Raw genomic sequence first — 25,038 nt, forward strand, 5'->3', positions numbered from 1 at the left:
ATCTCTTCAGGCCCCCTCTGCTTCTAAACTACCACTGGAGAAGCTGCTTTCTTCTTCTGACATCATTCAGACCTTAGTTTTAGCACATGACTCCAGATGTAACCTGTTACCTGGGCTCTCTGAAAAGATTTGCTTCTTTGAATAAAGGCTCTTAAAAGATAGACTCCTGCCTCAATGACCCTTTTAAATATGTTGTGGGTTTTTCCACACAGTCATGTTGTGCCCCAACAACGCTGTACCAAGAGAAACTGCTATTTCAGTTTTGGCTACTTTTGAAGGGGTAACCCACTGTTTGGCTTTTTCTATTTACTCTTTTGAAAAATAAGAACATAAGAAGAGCCCAGTCAGATCAGGCCAAAGACCCATCTAGTTCAGCATCTTGTTTCCCACAGTGGCCCACCAGTTACCTCAGGATAGCTCACAGTCTAGGACCTAGGTAAAGAGATGAATGCATACCCTGTCAAGAATACTTTCAAAAACATCAATGTCTGCTATCACATAGTCCTCTTTAAAAGTCTCCTGTGTATGCACATCCGTATTTTAAAGTGTTTCAGAATGTGTCCTATTTCATTTGTCATCGGCTAAAATAAGAAATTATAAAAATATGGGTAACTGGCAAATTATTATCTTTAACTTTTTACTGAAAAACCAGTGGTGTTTTTCAAATGTTTACTCTCATAATGTTTTTGAAACAGCTTTGTGAAAACTCATTATAGTTGCTCTCTTGAGAAAATCTTACTGACTATTAAGGAATAGTCACTGGTAAACATGCAGAGGTTTACAGCATGTTGGTTTTGACTTTTATGAGAGCTTATAGAATAAAAAGCTATCATTTTAATTTTCCATTCTACAATTTGTACATGAACTCCATGGATTGTTGGTTTCAACGAGGTCTCTCATCAAAGATCAGTGCATATCAATCTATGACACTGAGTCAGGATTAGTGACTTCCTTTAGTTTTACCTGAGATAACCTATCTGCATGTTGATCTGACCAGCTCCCTCCACTTTCTCCTGTGAGTCCTCTGCCAGCTCTCCTTCAATGACTTTCTCAAGTTTATTTATCTAGAACCACAATCAGAAAGAACAAGGAGCCCAACATTCAGGTTTGCAGTATAGAACTCTAGGTACAATTTGTAGCTTTGACCTCTATCAAACTTTCCGTGGTGGGTGTGGGGGTACAAGCATCCCTTTCTAACTGCAAGCAACAATTACTTCTAGCAGTGTACACCCATCTGCACTCCTGCAAAATTTAGGCCTAGAGTTTAAGGACGTTCTTGGGGGGAAAAAAAGAGGAATATTAAACTGACTCATTGGCAGGAAGAGCATCAAAGGAACATCACTTCATAGATTTCCATTATATGGAATGGTGAGGTTCCAGAGGCTGTGCTACATGTTTGAAGCCAGGAAACTAGGCTGAATTTTGAGATTCACTTGATATTCTTGTGCTCTCTCCTACTGATTTATTGGTGATTTCAATCTGATGTTCTTACTTGGGGATGATAATGGTTTTTAAGTGGGTTGTGGTTGCATATCATTCTGTTATTAAAACTGTCTTGGGGATCCCATTTGGTGAAACTAAATAAACAAATAACTGGAGCACTCTGCAGCCAAAATGCAAAGGGTTAAGAAAATGGATGCACAAAGATGGCTTAGAAGAACCAGATGCTTCTGGATGCTGGACAAATCGTCCTTGGAAAAAAACCTGATTGCAACAATCGCAAACGTTCTCCTTGCAAGCAAGGGAGCATGCTATTCTCTCACCTTATCTTTCTCAGCTTTCAGATCTTCTTCCATGGACTTCATTGCAGCAAGTTTCTCTGGAAGATCAGGTGGGATGATGGCAAGGCTCCTGTAAACTACCCAGTAGCAAGGAAAGAGAATAATTTTTTTTTTAAGATTAAAGTTACTTGTTTCTATGATTTAATGCAATGTCTAATCCCCAGATCCAAAATGGATCCATTCAAATAGGATCTGGGTATTTGGCAATGTTAAAAGACTTGGAAATAGTATCTGTTGCATCTGCATTGCATACTTGCATCTGTGAGGAAGTCTCGCAGCCTGTTGAGGTCAGCGTGGTTACATTTGTAGTGGTCCAGTAAGCTGATCTGCTCTCTCAAAACGTTGTAGAGGTCTGTAAGCATCGAGAGCTGGCGCAGGGCATCAACTGTCTCAGCATAGCGGGCTGGAGCCAAACTGGATCCAGAGGGAGACTCTGAATCCTGTAGCGGAGTTGTGGGAGTCAATAAGGGTGATGCTGGAGGTGTAGCACCAAATGTTCCAGTCGGTACTGTAAGAAGGCTTCCAGGAAGCAATGCAAGCTGTGTTGCAGGTGGAACAAATTGATATTCAGGAGGAAGAGGCCAGGGAACCCAGGGTTGAAGTTCAGGATACCCTGTCTCTCCAACTGCAGTACGGGCTCCAATAACACCTGACTGAACTTCTGGAACTGCAAGCTGGGCTCCAGGAACACCTGGTTGAGGCCCTGGTTCTCCTGGCTGAGCACCAGGAACACCTGGTTGAACCCCAGGAGCTTCAGGTTGTGCCCCAAGGTCTCCAGGTTGGGCCCCAGGTGCTCCGGGATAAGGTCCCTGGGCCCCAGGTGCTCCAGGATAGGCCCCAAGGACTCCAGGATAGGCCCCAGGTGCTCCGGGATAGGCCCCAAGGACTCCGGGATAGGCCCCAGGTGCTCCAGGATAGGCCCCAAGGACTCCAGGATAGGCTGCCTGTGCCCAGGGAGTTCCAGGATAGGCCCCGGGAGCTCCTGGATAGGGCCCCTGGGCCCCGGGAGCTCCTTGATAGGGTCCCTGGGCCCCGGGAGCTCCTGGATAGGGTCCCTGGGCCCCGGGAGCTCCTGGATAGGGTTCCTGGGCCCCGGGAGCTCCTGGATAGGGTCCCTGGGCCCCGGGAGCTCCTGGATAGGGTCCCTGGGCCCCGGGAGCTCCTGGATAGGGTCCCTGGGCCCCGGGAGCTCCTGGATAGGGTCCCTGGGCCCCGGGTGCTCCTGGATAGGGCCCCTGGGCCCCGGGAGCTCCTGGATAGGGCCCCTGGGCCCCGGGAGCTCCTGGATAGGGCCCCTGGGCCCCGGGACCTCCTGGATAGGGTCCCTGGGCCCCGGGTGCTCCTGGATAGGGCCCCTGAACCCCGGGAGCTCCTGGATAGGGCCCCTGGACCCCGGGAGCTCCTGGATAGGGTCCCTGGGCCCAGGGAGCTCCTGGATAGGGCCCCTGGGCCCCGGGAGCTCCTGGATAAGGCCCCTGGGCCCCGGGAGCTCCTGGGTATCCAGGCTGGGCCCCAGGATAGGCGGCTCCTGGCCCGGTCCCAGGTACACCCCCTGGGTATCCAGCTTCAGCTGTAGCAACACCAGGCTGGCCTCCTGGCTGAGCTCCAGGAAAACCTGCTGGAGCCTGGGCACCACTCGGAGCCCCTGGTGCCCCTGCCTGTGCCCCAGGTATGCCCGCCTGTGTCCCTGGTGCTCCTCTGGAAACACCAGGCTGGGTTCCAGGAGATCCAGGGGCCCTCCCATCCTGAGAAGAAGTTGAGCCAGTTGGAGAGCGCTGGACTGGACTTGTTTCCTAGAAAGAAATGGAAAGGAAACAAGTTTAGTAACAGATAAGTGGACAGGCTGATATTGGAAGGAAGAGTTAGCAGGGAGTTTAAAACACACAGTATTAAAACAAAATTGATCAATCACAGCTTATAGAATTACCACAAGTCTCTCAAACGTTGGAGCTGAAATTCAAAGAAAAACCAAAACACATCAATGTTACTGTGTGGAAAAGGGACATCATTATCAATTTTCAACTGCATGAATGTGCTTGAGCAACCAACCAACCAACCAACCAACCAACCAACCAACCAACCAACCAACCAACCAACCAACCAACCAACCAACCAACCAAATGCTTGAGCAACTTAAAATGGTGGAAGCCATGCATCCCATCTGTAAGCCTTACTGAGACAATCTGGAAATTTGAGAGTGCTAGAGCTTGATTGGGAAGCTGGCTAGCTAATTTGGAATCAGTCTTTCTCCAAATGACAACAATAAGGGCTGCACAATCTGAAAATGCAGTCTGCTTTAGACAGAAGGTGCAATTGTACAGCCCTTGATTTTTCCTAAAAATTAAAAGCCTGTGTGGTATAGAGTGTCAAACCTATGGCCCAATTTTATGGGCCAGTTACAGCAGCCGATCCAGGGGTCTAGGACAGTGTTTCTCAAACTGTGGGTTGGAACCCACTAGGTGTGTCACAAGCCAATTTCAGGTGGAATCCCATTCATTTCAATATTTTATTTTTAATATATTAGACTTGATGCTACCATGGTATGTGACTGCATCTGGGGAAATGTTACAGACCTGTACTTTTGACAAGCTACTACGTATATTCTTTTAACAATTATATTAGATGGGACTTACTCCTGAGTAAGAGTGGGTAGGATTGCACCCTAGGATTGTTAAAAATTTTCCTGCTTGATGATGTCACTTCCAGTCATGACATCACTTCTGGTGGGTCATGACAAATACTCCTTGTAAAAAAGTGGGTCCTGGTGCTTAATGTGTGAGATCCATTGGTCTAGGACAGGGGTGCCCAAACCCTGGCCCTGGAGCCACTTGTGGCCCTCGAGGCCTCTCAACGCGGCCTTCAGGAAGCCACCAGTCTCCAATGAGCCTCTGGCCCTCCAGAGAGTTGCTGGAGCCCACACTGGCCAGATGCAGTTGCTCTCAGCGTGAGGGCGACTGTTTGACCTCTCGCGGGAGCTGTGGGATGAGGGCTCCCTCCCACAGGTTTCACTGTTTCACGTTTCTTGCTGTTTCACGTTTGTGATGCAGTAGCGGCAGCAAAGGAAAGGCCAGCCTTGCTTTGTGCAAGGCCTTCTATAGGCCTTGAGCTATTGCAAGACCTTCATTCATTCATATAAGTTCATCTTTAATATATTCATTTATGTAAACGTATGTAAATTTATTCAAATTTTAAATGTAAATTTATTCTTTTTTCCCCAGCCCCCCTGTGACACAGTGTCAGAGAGACGATGTGGCCCTCCTGCCAAAAACTTTGGACACCCCTGGTCTAGGAAATTGCCAGAGGCTCGGTGCACAGGCCAGGACCACTCAGGAGCTCTGCCTCTGTAGGTAAGGTAGAAGAGGGAGGTTCTGGGTGGCAGTGGGCCAAACTGGCAGAGCGATTTGAAGGCAGGAAGGGAAGGATCTTGGTGATAGTTGCACATCAGACCTTATCCTCCTTTCCTGGCTTGGACCCATCCCCTTCTTCTCACTGCACATATGTAACCAAAATAGCTGGTGACGGTATAAGGAGACGGTATAAGGAGACCCATTAGCAATCAGGTGGCTTACTGGGAGTTAAGTAAAAGATATTGTTCCTTACCTCTCACTGGATTTCTATTCACCCCCCCCCCACACACACACACACCATAGCATGCAGCATGTGCTCAGTTGACATGACTGCATGCTGAAGAATGGTGGGAGATAGGGTTGGGCTGCTAGAACAGAGAGACCCATCTTTAATTTCATGCTCAGCCAAGAAGCTCTGAGGCTTGGGGCAATCGTTCTTTCTTAGGAAAACTAGGGTGGGGTGCCTCGGTGGGACGGGGTAGGAAATTACAGCCCAAACACCATCTCGAGTTCCTGGCAGGAAGATGGGATTAAAATGAAATAAACAAAAAAAATAAGGGATGCTTGCTCTAGTTACATATTGTCACTTCTCTGTCTCCATACATAGAATGGAATAGCCACACTGATCAGAGGGTACTTTATTTTAAAATGGGGATTTTCTGCTTCCATTAGAACATAGATATGCAGTGGCATCTCCTTTCCTTTCTTTCTTACTATTTAATCTCTAGATTGGAAGTCTGAGTGCCGGTCCTGTATTATTTCTAATTTTTGCACAGTACTGAGTTATTTTCGATATTTTATAAATAGTAGTAATGATGATAATCACAGGTGAGGAACATTTGGAATGAGGGCATTTGAAATTGAGGGCATTCTTAGCATCGCTTCAGGAAACCCCCATCAACTTTCCAGGAGCAGCAACTGGCCAATCTCACAAATTATTCATGTTTTCTATATGGAGAAGGAATGTAGGTGAGAAGAAGACAGTCTGCCCGCCCTCAGAGGCATCCTGCCCACACACAACCAGAGCTTGCTTTGTTGCTTTGGGGGCCTATCTATGCTAGACATTTCTCTTAATTTTATACCCTGATTAACTGATTAATTTTATACCCTGATTATATTCATGGCTTCCTGGGGATAAAAAAAAAAAAGCTGCATCCAGGGAAATGCAGCTTAAGGAAGATGGTGAGAAACCCAGGTCCTACTTACAGGTCCTACTTACAGAACTATGGTTCCCTGGGGGAACACCTTCAAAAGCAGTTGATGTCTGCAGCACAGAGATGCCCATAGTGAAAGGCGATTGCTGTCCATTTAGAACGCGGTTTATCTCATTGAGAGGTAAGAAACAACTGTCACAGAAGCCTCTCCTTCAAAAGAAGGATTATGTAAGCTCCAGTCTAATAATTAAGGTCTGCCTGCTTTTATTCTGCTCCACTACTTCCCAACACTGCCTAGTTGTATCAAGCAAACTGAGAGTGAATTTATTCATGTCATCAGTATTCACATGCCAAGGAAGTGATACATTGATTACCATTGGTTGAGATTCTGATGCAGAACAAAAGCATCCTGCATGTCAGAAACAGTTCCTTTTGCTTCCTGTTTTCTTGGCAAATCTTGGACTAGCCTGCCAAAGAGCTGAAACTCCCAAATGATCAAGGAACTGTCTGCTGGACAAGTTTTGTGTAATTTCTGCCTTTGTACTTCTAACAGGAACCCCAAAGGTTTCACAGCCTGCTGACTGATGAATCCTAATACGTTAGGGAGAGGTCTGGAGCAGGAGATAGCTGGGTCCAAGCCAGGATGGTGCAGTGGTTTGGGAGCTGGACAAATCTGGAAGATCCAGGTTCAAATCTCTGCTCAGCTTCCTGGGTGACCTTGGGCCATCTCTCAGCCTCACCTACCTCACAGGGTTGTTGTGAGGACAAAAGGAGGAAATCATGCACACCACCCTGAGCTCCTTGGAGAAAGGGCGGTATAAATATGTGAAAAATAAAAATAAAGCCCCAAAAGACCATCCAAAAACTTGGCTTCCAAACAATCAAGCAACAAACATGGGAAGGAAGCTATAGTGGTGAAGACCAGAAGCGCTGTGAAGAGCTCCAGAAGGATCTCTCCAAATTGGCAGAATGGGCAGCAAAATGGCAGATGCGCTTCAATGTCAGTAAGTGTAAAGTCATGCACATTGGGGCAAAAAATCAAAACTTCACATATAGGCTGAAGGGTTCTGAGCTGTCTGTGACAGATCAGGAGAGGGGATCTTGGGGTAGTGGTGGACAGCTCAATAAAAGTGTCAACCCAATGTGCAGTGGCAGTAAAGAAGGCCAATTCCATGCTTGGGATCATTAGAAAAAATATTGAGAACAAAACGGCTAATATTATAATGCCGTTGTACAAATCGATGGTAAGGCCACACCTGGAGTATTGTGTCCAGTTCTGGTCACCACATCTCAAAAAGGACATAGTGGAAATGGAAAAGGTGCAAAAGAGAGCGAAAATTATTATTGGGCTGGGGCTGCTGGCATCGCTACGGAGGTGCGGGGTTTGCACACACCAGGTCCACACCAGGTGACACGCCCTGGGGGAGGATGCACTAACATTGCAAGGTTAGGAGCTACTGTGTCATGCTATATACTGTTGGATGCGGAATGGCCAGTGGAGTGCAGTACAAAAACCAGAATTGAAATTGCGCCTTTCGTTCAAAAGTTATGGCCAAAAAAAGGAAGGAAAAAAAGCATGGAGCCCTATGGAAAGTGAAAGTGAGTCATATCGCGTGTTTACTCGTGAGTAGGCATACTTGCCATAGTCCGTTGGAAAGGGCAGGCTGAGAGGAATCCAATGACACCTGAATGGTCCCAATCTAATGAATGCAGCCCCCCAAAAACACCCGAGAAGCTCCCTCCTCCCAGCTGCAAGTCTGAGCCCGAAATGAAGCCACGTGGCCACGTTTACCCAGGAGTAAGCAGACATGCCTTAGTTAAGGCAGGCTGAGAGGCTCCAAGGACGTCAGAATGGTCCTCATCCAATGGCTGCAGCCCCCAAAAACACCGGAGAAGGAGGTTCCTCCCTCCCAGCTGCCTCCCTCCCAGTCTATGGAGCCCTATGGAAAGCAAAGCAGCCTCATAGTCGCGTTTACTCGTGAGTAGGCAGACGTGCCTTGGCTGGTGGTCAGGCCAGGCAAGGGGAATATGAGGACACCAGAAGGGTCCGATCTGATGGAGCTGCTCCAGAAAGCAGCCTCCCCCCCTAAAAAGAACAAAAAAGAGGCTTGAATGGTAAGGAGAAAGTTTTCTATTTTGCACTTGTGAAGCCAGGTGGGTCTTTATTCTGATGTGCCTGAAATAGAAGAACTTTAAACTGGGCAATGGGAGGGCTGGAAATCTCACTGATTCTTTTTGGGGGGTTGTTATTGCAGGCATACAGAGTAAGCTCCATTGACCACTATGGGATTTATCAGAGTAGACATGCATAGGATTGGGCTCACAGGCTGCAATCCTACCCACACTTTCCTGAGAGTAAGCCCCATTGACCACAATAGGACTTATTTCAGAGTAGATTCACTTGGTGGAACAGGACTGGCTCCCCCTTATTTAATTATTTTATTTTAGTTTAATTATTTAAAATTATTTATTTTAATTTGCTTGATGATGTCACTTCTGGCCATGACATCACTTCCAATGGGTCCTGGACAGATTGTCATTCTAAAAAGTGGGTCCCAGTGCTAAAAGTCTGAGAACTGCTGCAATAAGGTGTTAGTAAGTTGACACAGGTGTGTGTGTGTGAGACTCTACAAATTTTCAAAATCACTAAAGTCAGAATTTGGAGGAATAAGACCATCATGTTATATATCAATCAATGCGTAATTTCATGCAGAATGCTATGAAACAAACCACATTGAAATATCTGTGTTATAACAAAAGGTACCGCCAAAAAACCAGTGGGGGCAGGGTGATGATACGTCACCACGCCCACCTGAGACGTTGCCCCACTACATGGGGTGACACACAGGCCTCCCGCACCTGGTGACGCAAACCCTAGAGACGCTACTGGTTGGGGCACCTTCCTTATGAGTAAAGGCTACAGCATTTGGGCCTTTTCAGCCTAGAAAAGAGGCCCCTGAGGGGGGACATGATTGAGACATACAAATTTTTGCAGGGGTTGGACAGAGAGATGCTCTTTACCCTCTCACACAACACCAGAACCAGGGGACATTCACTAAAATTGAGTGTTGGGAGAGTTTGGACAGACAAAAGAAAATATTTCTTTATACAGCGTGTAGCTGGCCTGTGGAACTCCTTGCCACAGTATGTGGTGATCCTAGATGCCTTTAAAAGGGCATTGGACAAGTTTCTGGAGGAGAAATCCACTATGGTTTACAAGCCATAATGGGTATGTGCAAGCTCCTGATTTCAGTAATGGGCTATGCCAGATCCAAGGGAGGGCACCAGGATGCAGGTCTCTTGTTGTCTTGTGTGCTCCCTGAGGCATTTGGTGGGCCACTGTGAGATACAGGAAGCTGAACTAGATGGGCCTATGGCCTGATCTAGTGGGGCTGTTCTTATGTTCTTATGTTTTTATAGTTGATCCCAACAGAGGCATTGTTATTTTTTTTCAAACTTGTATTTTGTTCATACAAAGATGCCTCAGAATGATGAAACTATTGCACTGCCTTGCAACAATTCTTTTGTGAAAGCCTGATCGTATACCCAAAATGCTGGCTTTGCAGGCATTTAACAAGCATGCAAGTTTTTTCCTAACTAGCCCCATGGGGCACTAGCTGCTCTGTGACTTTGTGTAACAGGGGAATTAATGATGCTTAGGATGATGCTAAATGGGGTGTCTGGTATCTGCACTGTATTAAGTGTCCCTCAGGGGCCAAAGGGTAGCCCTGAGGTATCCTCAATCCACTGTCCTGGAGCTAAGCTGCATAATATTAAACAAAACATTGCATATATTAAAAGAATACAAATTCATTTAGTCTTTGTTTTTCAAGGTGATGTGGTCTACACAGGCAGAAGTTTAACTAGGCCAGAGCCTGAGGGGCACCTGCCCCGGGTACTACGCAAACCGAGGCACATGACTGCCCCCCAGGCTCTGCCTTAATTATAGAGGAGGCACTAGTGGCTTTGTACCCCCTTCAAGGGAAGCATCCACAGGAGAAGGAATGAGGTGTAAAGCTGCCGCAGGAAGCACTCCTCCTCTGAGGAGAACCCAGAAGTAACTGCCTTGCACTGCAAGCAGCACAAGGCAGTCAGTTCTGGGTTCTCCCCAGACGGGGAGGTGCTAATGCTTTGGGCCCCATTCCTTCCCCTTCAAAGAGGAGCCTCCAAAGGAGAAGAAACAGGGGGCGTGAAGCACAGCGAGTGCTTCCTCCTCCAGGGAGAACCTGGAAGTGTTCTCCTCGGACATTGTCACATCACTGCCCCAGGTGCAGGACATTATGCTCTGCACACAGGTATATCATATGCAAACAGTATTCCCCACCTCACCCCTGAGAACTACGTTTTGCTCTTTGTTATCTTCCAAGCATAGACAGCTCAACATTTTTGTGGGTTCATACCAAATCTCTTTTTGGCGTTGAACAAAAAAAGGAAGTAAAACTGGATGGCAAATTCCTAATAGCACAGGCAAAGGCGTTGTGTTACTTTGGGAAATGATGACACGGGCATTATCCACTAAGTAGCTGCCACCCTCATTAAAAACAGAAGCATTAGGGTGAGAGAATTATACAGCAATTGCAGTTAGCACTCTGAATGCTGCAAACTGATTTATGGACAAAGAGAGCACTTCCTTGGATGACATCATCTGACTGGATTAGCCATCCCTGAGCAGTCCAGCCAGGAAAAGGACAGCAGCCACAAAAGTTTTTACAGAAATCTTGTATTATATGCACAGCTTCTCCATACCAACACTCCTTTGGTCTGAGAAATTATACTCACAGGAGTAGGGCTCCTCTTTCCTTTCAGAAGGACATCCTCCAGAACTTCCCATCGCACCATATTGTTCATTTCCTCTGGGGAAGGAAATCGGCTTAATTTCTTCTCCAAGCCTTTCTAGAAAGAAGCCAAAACATTAAAATGTCACTACTTTTCCTCCATACTAGTACAGCTGGGGGACACTGCTTTGTCTCTTATTCATTCCTCCCTTAGGAACCCCTATTGCCGACAGATCTCAGGTAGCTGGGAAACATCTCCATTTCCTCACTTCATCTCAGTGAACAGTTGGAAAATGCATCAAACCATGAGACACCCATGTTACTTTAGAGCAACAGTGTGAGGAAACCACATGCACTCATTCTGTTCAGTCTATCTGAAAATTCACACATGTGCCAAGTTCACACGGAGCACTGGTGGCATTGTTTCAACAACTCACTGGGAGTATATATGCAAGGCAGCCTACTGTGCTATGAGCATGCGGCTTTAGTACAACTCCAGGAATGCAAAAAGTGAACAGAACAAGTTTCTCTGCATGGCAAGGTCCCCCACAAATAAAAAATAGAAATGTCTCACTTCGCTAACTACACATTGCTGATGTATGTTAACAGTGGCAAATGGATGAGCCAAGAAATGCACAGCTAACACCCTTTGAAACCATCACGCGTATGTTTTCTAAAGGGTGTTGGATGCGGGAGGAGGGTTGTTTGTGACTGCCATGCAGATTGCTCGTCTATGGAGCAGCGGTGAGCGAACATACCACATCCTGATCCAAGCTCATTTGGTCGCTTAAGCAAGTCTTTAGCCGATCATCAAATGTATTAGGATCTATCTGTGAAGTGAAGACAGAGATCAGTTAGGGTCATGAAAGGCTACTCATGGATAAGATGCAAGTGTGAACAAGCTCTAAACACTAACAGGCCTTGCGGGCTGGTTTCCTTACACCTTCAGGACCCATGGGTAATAGGGGGGAAAGCCTGCAACAACAGTGAAGCCCTCTACCTGGACTCCCCCTCATGAGTAGAGTTCACCACACGTGCACAGCTCTAAGAGGCCATTTTTCCTTTCCCATCAGCCTCAAGAGAAAGGAGTAAACATCTTGTTTCCAAGACAGCAAGGAAACAATAGAAAGCACCCAAGAGCTGAGTTGCTCTCAGGAGATACTCTGAGCATGTATCTGTGCCTTCAGTATTGTTCAAAAATACATTATGCGGCAAAATGTGAGAGTCCTGTAATACTCTATCTTGGGAACCTACCTATTTTTTTTAAATATTTTGTTGAGTTTTTAATTTAAAACCTGATTAATTCTATTACACAGTTACAAGAAGTATTTTTTTTTTAAAAATCCTAGAGATACAAGAACAAAGAAAAAGAAATGTAACCATCTCTAAAAAAAAATCTAGGAAACGGTCAAAAAAAGGTAAGAGGAGAAATGAAAGAGAAGCAGAAAAGAGGCACAGAGCAGGTCACCAGGGCCATGTGTTCCTTAAGTTTCTGCACTTCTTCTTCCAGGTTGCCTGTAGTTGACTTCATGTTGTTGGCCTCATCCAACAGATCTTGCAGCAGAGCCATGGCCTATAATATGCGGGGGGGGGGGGGGGGAGAAAGAGAGAGATTGCTGGAAGCAGGAATTTATCCAATTCTCAAAATATTATTATTATTAACAGTATTTATATGCCACTTTTCAACAAAAAGTTCACAAAGCAGTTTACGGCCAAAGTCAAATAACTAAATGTCTCCCTATCCCCAAAGGGCTCACAATCTAGAAAGATACAGAAGAACACTAGCCACTAGAAAAGAGACTGTGCTGGGATGAAGAGGGACAGTTACTCTCCTCTGCTAAATAGAAGGAGAGAGTAAATATAAGAGGAACATCACTTGAAAAAGTGACTCTTGCCCAGTTTGCAGGGGATATTTGCCTTAAAATATTTGCCTAAAGATTATTTTTAATTTAAATAAGTTGAGATGTTTGAATACTGTGTTATTTATTACACAGGCGTACGCCACTTAACAAAGTTTGTTTAACAATTTACCACATATATGACAGTGGTCAAGGCACAATAAAGATGCTCTTAATGAGGCAATCGCGTCTCTCGTAGCCTGCAGCAGAGCGTCTCTTTACACAACAGAGAGGCTCTTAATGCAAAGAAGAGGTAGTATATCTCCAGTAGACTGTGCAGCCAGCTAGTGTTTAGCAGGGAGTGTCTGTTGACACAACAAAGGCAATAGAGTGTTCACTTAATGACCTAATCTCATAACAATGGGGATCAGAGAACATATCCCTGTCATTAAGTGGTGCACACCTGTACTCAGAGTTAAGCCCAATGTGCTCAGTAAGACTTAGGCTGTACTCTTATTCACCAGAAACGAACACCTCTATAAGTAAAGCACTTGTTTCTCTACTGCTTCTAGGGTCTGCTACTTCTTGTTTCTGCTTCTAGGGTCACAACAGATGTGAAATGGGAGATCCCTGACTGGTTGCTTTCTTTGCTTCAAAGCAGCCACAGAGGGGAGGAAGATGCCTGGGAAAGTACTGCTGAGGGGGCGTTGAGCCATTCCGCCACTGCTGTTTCACTTGTCTAAATTCCTCCCCCCCCCCCGAAGTTGCTATGATTCTCATTGAAGGTGGGGGAGTTAAAGCAGGTATCTGGATAATGTCTGTTCTTATTTATTTATGTAGACCAGGAAAGATTTAAAACACTCATCTTCCTGTACTGCAGCTCCAGTGCAATACATTCACTCCCCAACCCATGCTTCCAAAGAAGAGTACTGGAAATCAGGAGAGTCCATCATTGTTCTCCTACATCATGTCTTCATTCTTTTCGGGACATGTTTCCAGCTCAAAGTGGTGTTCCCTCCCGTTACCCATTTTGGTCATCTATAGCCCACATAGCCAGCATAATAGAATAGAATAGAATAGACTTTATTGTCATTGTACAAGTACAACAAAATTTCAATGCACTCCAAGACAAGGACATAAAAACATTTATACAACAAACATACAATCAAACAATCATGTAACACATTCACTCAGAGATGTAATAAATAGATAATAAAACCTAGTAAAACATTTGAAGATGCTGTGTTATCATATTCCTAATGATTTTCAAGTTCATCATTCAATAAGATTATAGCTCTAGGATAAAAACTATTCATATAAGGATATAAGGATGCCATAGTGCTGTTGGATCTTGCCGGGAAAAGTATGCTCTGCCAGCTGTGGTCAGCATTAATTTTAGCCTGGCCTATGGGTGTACACATTTGGTCCCTGTTGCATATATGCAGCGTTGGGCAGAAATGGCTTAAGCTATGGATTTCTAGAGCTTGTGACTATTTTTTATATCGCATCAGAATTAGAATCATAGGGTTGGGAGGGACCTACAAGATCGTCATCCGACCCCCTGCCAATGCAAGATCCCAGGTGGACAGCTATCCAACCTGCGCTTAAAGACTGTCAACAGTGGAGAGACTACCCCTTCCAAAGCAGACTATAGAAATGTTATCAGTACAGACCAAATTATCATCCTTTTTGTTTTGTATTTTTTTAAAGGAAGGAGATGTGTACCTTTGGTATGCATTTCTAGGTCCATTTAGTTGATTATAGCAACAGTACTTGAGAATGTAGAACTAGCATGGCGCCCTTGGGAGGGAAGGTTCTCAAGGTAGGATCTTTGGCAAGCAGTCTCTGGCACCTGGCCTCCTGAGGCAGCTTTTTTGATCCCCTAGCAAGCTGGCAGACTGAACCGAATGGGTGACAATTACATGGGAGCCCAGCACTTCAAAGTCCTATTCAGGCATTTGCTTTCCCATGCAAAGCAAGCATGTGAGAGGCTTCTTGTGAACATGGTGTGCTAGCCTGCCCTCACTAATGATGCCCCTCCCGGATATCATTACCCTTCTCAGGAGAGTAAGAGGTGAAGCTACAAGTGCAGCAGCAAGGGTGTGGCTTGCCAATGCAGTCCTGGACATTACCTAAACATGGAGAGTCTCCATAGGCAGTGTCTGAATAAGGAAAATGTGGGCTCCTATTAAATTAACATTCTCCAAATGTGATCGTTGTAAATGCACACTGTGCGGAGCTGTTATGTCAACAGTGCATGACCAAGGAATTTGGCCTCCTGGTCTCACCTGATAAGGCCTAGGCTATGAATAAATTACTCAAGGAAATAATGAGCCCTTATCCATGCTCTGATGGGAAGGCCATCCTGCAAAGCAGAATGGAAGTTGCAGTTTAATAGATGAAGCAGTTACAGTTTAAACTCATCTAAATGGTTAAACAATTATTTCCTATTTCCCTCTCCAACACACTTCTCACCAGGGGGTAAATTCAGAATCAGAACACCAGGCTTCTACTTAACTAAGAAATCAAGCACAGACTTGCCAGATGCTACCGGACATAAGCTCTTTCAACTCATTAACCCACAGGCTGGCACTCCAACTCTTTGTCATCATACACAACCACGCTGAATTTGAAACGTTCACCAATACAGTATGTACAACTGACTTCTTTCTATAGCTTTTCCTATCAAGTCTTATGGATCTGCTGTCTAGCAACTGGAAAGAATCTATTTCCTATAATGCTCAGTTCTTCAACCAGAGCCAAACACTATAGTATTTATCACAAGTACAAGTCTGAAAAAGTACATACAGGATTGTGTGTGTTGTTGTTGTTGCTGTTGTTGTTGGGAGTTCCAACAGGACTGGAATTCAGCCTAACTTGGCGAAAGCAGAAAAGAGAGCAGAATTCTGCCTGTGTGGCACAGGGAAATACAAGTCCCCCGTCAAGCTGTATAGGTCATTCCTGCAAAAGGGGGAAGCTATTTGTTCCCTGCCAGTCAGCAAGGGGCTGTAGCTCAGTGGAAGAGCACCTGCTTCGTATGCAGAAGGTGGCAGGTTTGATCCCTGGGGTCTCTAGGTTGGGCAGAGAAAAAGTCCTGTCTGAAGTTGCTGCCAAACAGTGTCAGCAATACTGAGCTAAATACTTGGTATAAGGTTACCAGGGCATCATGTGGCTTCCCCCACAGTCAGCATTTCAGATGTAAAGGAAATTCTTTTGGAATCATTGATGGTGTGATGTAGGCAGCTTCTCTCAATCTGCTGACCTTACACCATCACAGATTCCCAAAACAGCAAAGCTGATTGTGGGGAACAGGACAGCTTCCAAGTTCCAGTGGGAAGCCATACGCAGGACCATGTGGCTCCCTCATGTGCAAGGAACACCTCCACCCCACTCTCAGCTTTGCCTTGGCCCTCTGAGTTTCATAGGGCAGGGGGCTTAACCAGTGCTTTGCTTTGCGACTGATTTTTCTGCAAACCTCTCATCTAAATTTGTGACACCTAGTAAGAATTTGTGCATTTGTGACCCTAGTAAGAATGCCAACATCCATTAGTTTCTGACTGTGTAAGAAGCTAATAGCACTTTTAAGGAGCAAATATCTCACTATCTGTATCCTGCTTGTCCATTCAACAACCTTGCAAGGTGGGTCACTGATAAACTGACCCTACAAACTGGAAACCATGGCTTGAAGGATAGTGACTTGACCAGAGGTGCCCTTCTCACCACTTGAAGAGGGATCTGGACACAAGAAGCTGCTTTCAGCTGAGTAAGACCATGAGCCCATTTACTTCACTAACAGCTCTCCTCCACAAATGGAGGTCTGTCTTAGGCCTACCAAGGATTGAACCTGAAACTTTCTGCCTGAAAAGCAGGTGCTCTTCCACTGTGTCATTACTCTTGATCATTCAGACTCAAGTCCAACATGCTGTTTATACACACACACACACACACACACACACACACACACACACACACGTGCGCATGAGTGCCCCTATCACCACTAACATGAATAGAAGACAACTAGATCTAGTCAAACAGGACTGATTCTCCTTGGTCAGTGCACAGCAGATGGATGGCCAGGCAGCAACAGGTATAAGGGGAGCAACCTCTGACCCCCCTTTACCCCAGGCAGGACTCCATCGTTTTCCAAATAGCAAGAAGAGCTGTGTCTGCACCTGCCCGGCTCACTGGTGCATAAATATGTTACTCTAGAACTAATGGAAACTTCTTCAGGAATGTCAGGTAGCAACTGTTCCAGTAGTTGCCTGTTGCAAAGCTTATCTCTGCCGGGAGTCATACTTGGCATACCTCACAGTTCACAAGTTGCCGGAGCTGTCACCAGTTCTAAGGGAGGCAGGGAAAGATGGCCTAGGGGGACACAGAATATTCCAGAAGCCTGTCCAGCTTTCCCTGTTAGCCAGGCCTGATGCTCCTTTGGTTCTGGTGGAGCAATTCCTGCTTGAGCAAATCCTCTGAGTTTCTTACACTTCCAACAGAATAATCAAGTCCTGGTAACACATGACTTGAGGCAGTCCTATCAGAAATGACAGAGTCTGTGCAAACTTTTCCCCAAAAGTATTCATATTGGATGACTATTCAGTCCATTCCTTTGGCGAACTGTATTGAATCAGAAACACTGGAATTAACTTTGATTCTAAAAATCAGTGGAGAGAAAGTCATTGATCGCATTTTAATAAAAATGTGATTGTCAAGAGCATCGGAAGCCAAACCATTCCACACACATCGGAGTTGTTTCATTTCAACACATAAGTTGTTTCATTGAGTTTTTAATTGATTTTTAAGGAAAAGTTGCAGTCCTTCCCCACATTCTTCCCTTGCATGCACTACACTGAAAGTGCGAGTCTCCAATCACCACTCCCCTCTCTCCAAACTTCCTGTGTGCACAGATACATAGGCTCGGAAGGGCTGAACATGCCCAATAGTGTGCAAGAGGGAAACTGACACCCTTAAGTATTTCCAAACCATTACAAGACTGAGGAACAGACAGGTGTGAGTTTATGGATGCTTAATAAATGCAGCCATTTCATTATAAGCAAATTCAACTTTTAAATAAAATATTAATAGAAGTTAATTATACTAACTTTCATTTAGACAACTGGACTATGGGAGGCCTTAAATATAAAGATAAAAAGGAAATAAGGGCACTACTTAAAAGGTGAGAATGTGACACCAAGGCACTCATGGTTATAGTACATCACACAGCGCTGTGAGCTGCACTGGCTGCCAATACGTTTCTGAGCATAATTCAAGGTGCTGGTTATTTCCTGCCTTAGAAACTGAGGGTCCTGAAGGATCACAGTATCCCACCTGAGACTGCTCACATACTGTCATCTGAGGCCCTGCTCCATGCTCCACTGCCTACTGAGGCATGGCTGATGAGGATCCAAGACAGGGCCTTTTTCGTGGCAGATCCACAGTCAAAGAATTCCCTCTTCCATGAGTCTTGGCTGGTCCCCACATTGCCTGCTTTTAAGAAGGTGGTAAAAACATTTTTTTTTGGTCTGGCTTTCCTACAAATACTCTTTGTAGCCATGCTTTGCTTCTATTCTTGCTCATGCTGTTGGCTGGTTTCTGCTTATTATGTTTTGTGTAGCTTGCTTGTTTTGATTGTTAGGATGTTTTAGCTGGCGGTTTAACTGTTTTTAGTGAAACAGTAAGCCACCTTGGTGACTCCTTCACTGAAGGAGAACAGGCTGTCTGTTTTTGTAAATAAATAACTATTGTGTTGAACTAGAACTAAAATGGGACTAACAGAGTTGACTTGCTAAGTTCTATGTAACATAACTGCTAAATTAAGTATAATCATATTGCTTTCTGTTTCCAAACCCGAATGGATCTTCAGTGTTAACCTTGCATCATTCTGGTTCAAAATATTGATCACAGTCACTGTGACAATGTGCCTAGGTATAAATAACAATGTGCATACTCTTGGCATTTGCTAAAGAACAATCACGAGGGTAACTCTCATAAGAAAATTGTCTATGCCTCTGTTCGTTATTCCAACAGGTATTCCCTCCAAAGGAAAAACCAGTGAGACTCCAGGTGCTGCCAACACTTACACACAATTTTTAGAAGCATGGTGCTTCTAATTTTAAAATACAGAGTGATAGAGATGATGGAATAGAAGAGACTTGAGGGTCAAGGAGCCCAACCGTCTGCCACCAAGTGAAGGCAGAAGCTGCTACACCCAAGCATTCTTGCTGGGTCAGTCGATAGAATCCTGTGCAGCAAATTGACAAAAACAGCCCAAGAAGTAACTGAGGGCACGATCCTAACAGCACCCTAAGCCAGCACAAGTCCCTTGCGCTGGCTCAGGAGGGTCGGAAGTGTGCTGTAAAGCATGTTTGCGCATCCTCAGGAGCCAACTGGGCTGGCGCAGGCTGTATCCTCAGGAGCCAACTGGGCTGTATCAATTTGGGGGGGGGAGGGTTGGCTGAGCTCAGCCAACGCAGGGGTCTGGGAAGGGTGGGGAGGAGGCAGGAGGGAGGTGTCCCAGGGTGGGGGGAGGGAAGGTGGATGGTGGTCCTCGGGGGCAGGCGGTGGGGAGTGGGAGGGGGGGCTGGTACCTGGCTGCTATGCTGGATCCCAACCCCATTCCCTGAGTAGTGCAGAGCGGCTTGAAGCCATTCTGTTCTCCTTGGGCTTGTACCACCTCCTGAGATGGCGCAGGTCTGAGAAGACCCATTGGGGACGTGGTGGCTTACCCAGGGGAAAAGGAAAGTCTTTCCCCTTGCATACGGCTGAGCCACTTCTGGCCCCTGAATCCTTCTGGCCCTACTTCTTGTGCCGAATAAGCGCAGGCCTCCTGGCCTGCCTGTTTCAATGCAAGATAGGATTGTGCTGCGAGTTGCCCAGCTGTGGCTTAAGGTAGATACATGTGTTTAATAAATCTGATCTGATCTGGGAGGTCGAATGTGTTCATTTGAGCTCCATACTGAAGTCTGGTAACAACTATTATTTCATAATATTGTATCTCATTGTTAAAGACAAAAGATATCATTCTGTGTATTCATGGAAGGTCCACAAAGCCACAGTCGCTCAGAAAACGTCTCTGTAAAGTGCAGATCCCTGGCTTTCGAATAATCCACCCTATTATCATTATCAGACAGGCTAATAATAATCAGACAGACAATTATCAGACAGGCTAATAATTATCAGGCTAATAATTATCAGACAGGCTAATAATAATTCACCCTATTGTCATTATCAGACAGTTCATAAGTAATCATTTGGTGCCATAGGCAGGCTCCCCCTGCTCTCATGGAATGAAGCATGAACTCTTCACATTTTATGAATCAGGATTTACACTACCCCCAACAATAAAAACTAGGCAGTAATTAAACATTTAGGCTTTTCCTTCTTGTGTTGCAATAATTGTGCCACAAGGATGAGCTGTTTCATAGACTCAGAAAGGGGGAATCCAGCTTCTTCCAAAGGTACTAGAGGGAGGCATGAATCATTGAGAAACATGGGAAGGATGGGGGTTGAATTTGTGTTTGTTGTGTAGGTGCATTCTTTTGCTCCTGGCATCACAATCAGTTTCATTCTATTTTTTAAAATAACAGAATAATACAAATATTATGTTTTTTATTCCATATCATGTACTTGTGATCCAGAAATTAAACCAGTCACCCAATGTTGTGAACGTAAACACACACACACACACACACCCATTCGCTCTAATTAAGTAATTCCAAATGATCTAAAACCATTCAGCATAATAATATTTCTACTGGGACATTTTTGGGCGACTCTCAAAAACACTTTGTGTCAGCATGAAGGCTATGCATCTAGTGGGAAGGCCAGAGCTTTTCTACTGGTGCCAGCATGTGAAGAGATGCCCCCTGGAGCTGGCAAGACCAGTGTAGGGGAGACAGGAGGTGCAGGGAGGGGGTGAACAGGGTGGAGGGAGGGTGGCGATGGGGGTTGGATGAATCAGACCTGGGAGTGGGCAGGATCAGGAACGCCAGCATGTGCCTTCCAGGGCCTGATCTGCTGACATGGACAAATTCAGACTAGTGCCAACAATACCGCTGGCACTGGCCTGAGTTGACCAACAGCGGCTGCTGGGGTTTAGTTTAATTTTTTAAAAAGCAGTGCATAGTAAAGAACATTTGTTGTGGTTACTTTCTTGTGCCTCACAATAACCAGAAGTGTTTCTGAGGATCATCATCTGAAATATAGTGGGGAGTTTTCTTAAATATCCCTCTTTGCTATCCTGCAAAAGCAGACCACTGACAATGATTGTAATTGAAAAAGCACCGCCATCCTCAAGGTGTAACTAATTCTACTGAAGTTTGGATCCTGCAGAAACTCTACGGTCTGGCTTGAAACGCGTACCTGGTTGACACCTTCCTCGTTGGCTTCCACCTTCTTCTGCATCTGCATCATCTGCCACATGTCTGCCACAGCGCCGGTGCCACTCTTGGCCTTCTCCAGTAAGTCTGTTCCAGAAGGCAGCCTCTCCAAGGCAGAGATTTGTTTGTCAAATCCGCCCAGCTTCTTGCTCACCCCATCCACTTTCTCTTCCACCTCTTGGAGGTGGTCTTGCACCCCCTGGACCTGGTCTTGCGCTCCCTGGACCTGGATCTGCATACCCTTAACTTGGTCTTCCACCTCCGCGACATGATCTTCCATGCCGTGGAGGCTAGCCTCAAGTGCCTGTATTTTCTTTTCCAAGTCATAAAGTTGAGGACTTGGGCCTTTATCGACTTCCTCCCTGTCCTCCTCCTTTTCTCTCCACTCCTTTTCCCTCTGCGCCTTTTCTCCTGGCTCTTTTTCTCCCCTCTCCCTTTCTTGTCTCTCCCTTTCAGCCCTCTCCCTTTCAGCCCTCTCCTTCCTTTCCCTCTCCTTCCTTTCTCTTTCCTTCTTTTCCCTCTGCTTAGCCTCTTCCGCTGAAAGCCCCAGGTCCTTCTCAAGTGACACCAGGGGCACTGATTCTCCAGGCTTGGGTGGGGGGCGCCCTTCCTCCTTGAGATCAGTCTTGAAATCCTCCAGCTTGAGGTGTTTAATCATGGCACGCAGCAGGGCGTGCAGGGCATTGAAATTGACAACGCCAATCTCGGGTGTCCCTATGGAGAGGTCTGCCAGCTCCCATAGGCTGACTTTGACAGACATGGCTCCAGTCCTTTGAGCGCTCTCTTCCTATGTGACAACCCTGTGACTTGTCTTATTTAAAAAAAAAAAAAAAAGAAATAAAATCTTCTTTAAGCGATATTTAAATCTGCACTCATATATGATCCCCCAGAAATTGTAGGTTGGGGGGGGGGGGAAATAGCTCAGGAAACAAAAGAAAAGTCTATTTGCAACATAGAAGCCTTTCCTCAGTGGTGCACATCATGCAGGCTGCACTCAACAGCAACTCCTCTAGGATCTCTGGCTGCCTTGACTACCCTCCCTTGAAAACAACCAACTCCTCTTGCAAAGCCTCTTTTCAAGCTCTCCTGGACCGAGACTGCACTGATCTCGAGCTGGGGCGCCTGTGGAAGTCGAACACGGACTGAGCCGCTCTCTGCCGCGCTCCGAAGGGAAACGCCGTCACAATCCAGCCCCGTTCGAATCCTGACATTCCATTGGTGACCTCACAAACCCCCCTGTTCCGCGATTGGCCGCCACAGCTGCCCATGTGCTATTGTTTACACCGCAAGGCGTCTCTGCTTCGTTACATTTGGGCGCTCGCGGTTGCTAAGCGGTGATGCAGCCAGGCGACGACTTGCTGCGCCCAGAGAAATAGTCCTTTTTCTCACTCTTTGTTAGAGAGATCCATGCCCAATGATGGAGCATCGGGTCCGGAAGAAGCTGCAAGAGCTGGGGGACAAGGTGGAGCCCCACTTGCTGCACACTTAAGCCATCATACTTCATCATACGTACTGACACTATTCATCCTTTTATATACTGTATTTTCTTTGTCCTACTGTTAGACCCCTTGTGTTGTGCAGTTCTACGCACGTGTAGCCAGAAGCCAGTCTCATTTAGCTAAGTAGGATGTACTCTGTGGCGTGCGTTTAGGAGTGTAGTAAAAGGAGCTTTCCACGTATGTAATATAATTGAACCATACAGAGTTTGACACAGGCTCCTGGATCATCCCTTTTCCAGAAGCAGCAATCCTCCCAAAAGCGATTCTTTAATCAAAGGAGCGTGCTGCTTCCCCTCCTATGGCAAACCTGTTCAATTTGCTCAATTTGCATGGACACTACCTTTTCCAATACATCATTGGCCCTGGTGATGAAGCCACCTCCCAAACGATGATGTCTTTAATCATTCTTACCAAGTACAGTAGGTGTTTTTTTTATTACACTTCAATCTTTAAATTTTTGCCCATTGGCCCAGTTTGTTTTTGCACTTTTCCAGTCTGTCAATCAATTTCAGTCCTATCTTTTCACAAAGCCATTTCAATTTGATATCTCTGCCACTTACAGAAGTATAGTTTTTTATTCTCCTTTGCAGCAAGCAGAACTCTTGGTTCACAGTGGACCAGAAAGTTGCAGGGAGGGAGGAAGGAACTTTCTGGTAGAAGGTGATTCATGTTTCTGCTCTGAGACAGTCACAATTCCCATAGTTCTTTCTCACACCAGCTCCTTCAATTCATGAATTAATCTATTGGTTCCAGATCCAGGACAGGCTCGTCACAGTTCACTTGTTACAATACACTCCACGCAGTAATTGAACCATTTAAGACTATTCACTGTGAGCCCACTCCTATGCACACCTACTCAGAAGAAAATCCCATTATAGTCAATGGGGCTTACTCCCACATAAGTGTGGAAAGCTTGGCTACCCATACTTATCTGGGAATAAGTCCCACTGATTATAATGGGACTTTCTTCTGAGTAGACGTGCATAGGATTGGGCTCTCAGTATCTTTAACTGCTAATATTATAATGCCGTTGTACAAATCGATGGTAAGGCCACACCTGGAGTATTGTGTCCAGTTCTGGTTGCCGCATCTCAAAAAAGACATAGTGGAAATGGAAAAGGTGCAAGAGAGCGACTAAGATGATTACGGAGCTGGGGCACCTTCCTTATGAGGAAAGGCTACGGCGTTTGGGCCTCTTCAGCCTAGAAAAGAGACGCCTGAGGGGGGAAATGATTTACAAAATTATGCAGGGGATGGACAGAGTGGATAGGGAGATGCTCTTTACATTCTCACATAACACCAGAACCAGGGGACATCCACTAAAATTGAGTGTTGGGAGAGTTAGAACAGACAAAAGAAAATATTTCTTTACTCAGCGTGTGGTTGGTCTGTGGAACTCCTTGCCACAGGATGTGGTGATGGCGTCTAGCCTGGACGCCTTTAAAAGGGGATTGGACAAGTTTCTGGAGGAAAAAACCATTATGGGGTACAAGCCATGATGTGTATGCGCAACCTCCTGATTTTAGAAATGGGTTATGTCAGAATGCCAGATGCAAGGGAGGGCACCAGGATGAGGTTATCTGGTGTGCTCCCTGGGGCATTTGGTGGGCCGCTGTGAGATACAGGAAGCTGGACTAGATGGGCCTATGGCCTGATCCAGTGGGGTTGTTCTTATATTCTTATGTTCTTATAACTGCACCATTGTGTACCTTCTTTGTAATAGTTGTCAAGAGAAGGAATTTCAGGAAAAGCAGCTTGTACAGTGTGAGCAAAGCTGCAGGTCCAAACGGCCTAAGAATCCTGTCCTCCACTGTATCCGGGCACCCTAAAAACAGATGATTTGGGGACACATTGAGTATGTTACATCACTGCAATGAAAACCTGGACCTGGCTGATATATTTTTTGTTTTTAATTGTGTTTTTAATCATTGTTGTAAGTCGCTTTGGGTCCCTTCGGGGAGAAAGGCAGGGTATAAATAAAGTAAAATAAATAAATAAATATAATCAGCCACCAGCAGTTGAAATATGCTATCATCATACCTAGATGCTGGAAGAAAAATATCAGATTCATTGCAGAGAAGTCAGGTTCCCTGTTCTGTAATTAGATGTCTTGATCCTGTAATAAGGGGACTGCTGACAATACTCATGTCCTCTCATGAGTATTCCAAGACTGCTGTATACTCATGAGTATTCCAAGACTGCTGTATAGTATTTGCACGCCAAGTTTTAGTACAACATGCCCCCATTAACATAATCTTAACAGTGGACT

General features: G+C 45.5%; 1 protein-coding gene across 10 annotated transcripts in view; it reads right to left on the reverse strand.

The window, feature by feature from the left end:
* The window catches only part of QRICH2 (glutamine rich 2), a 52,912-nt gene extending 30,514 nt beyond the window's left edge, over window positions 1–22,398 (reverse strand). For 6 of the 10 annotated variants that reach the window (XM_066615093.1, XM_066615091.1, XM_066615097.1 and 3 more), the window contains exons 1-7: window positions 21,254–22,398; window positions 12,526–12,630; window positions 11,816–11,887; window positions 11,062–11,175; window positions 2,035–3,574; window positions 1,764–1,858; window positions 964–1,064 (exon numbers count right to left, since the gene is read on the reverse strand). In XM_066615093.1, coding sequence (XP_066471190.1) covers window positions 964–1,064; window positions 1,764–1,858; window positions 2,035–3,574; window positions 11,062–11,175; window positions 11,816–11,887; window positions 12,526–12,630; window positions 21,254–22,030 — 2,804 coding nt within the window. In that variant the 5' untranslated portion in view covers window positions 22,031–22,398. The remainder of the gene's footprint in view (window positions 1–963; window positions 1,065–1,763; window positions 1,859–2,034; window positions 3,575–11,061; window positions 11,176–11,815; window positions 11,888–12,525; window positions 12,631–21,253) is intronic. The other 4 variants (XM_066615094.1, XM_066615101.1, XM_066615098.1 and 1 more) reach the window with 2 other exon arrangements.
* Window positions 22,399–25,038: the final 2,640 nt, after the last annotated feature.

The sequence above is a fragment of the Tiliqua scincoides genome, chromosome 2 (genome assembly GCF_035046505.1).
Source record: "Tiliqua scincoides isolate rTilSci1 chromosome 2, rTilSci1.hap2, whole genome shotgun sequence".
Lineage (NCBI taxonomy): Eukaryota > Metazoa > Chordata > Lepidosauria > Squamata > Scincidae > Tiliqua > Tiliqua scincoides.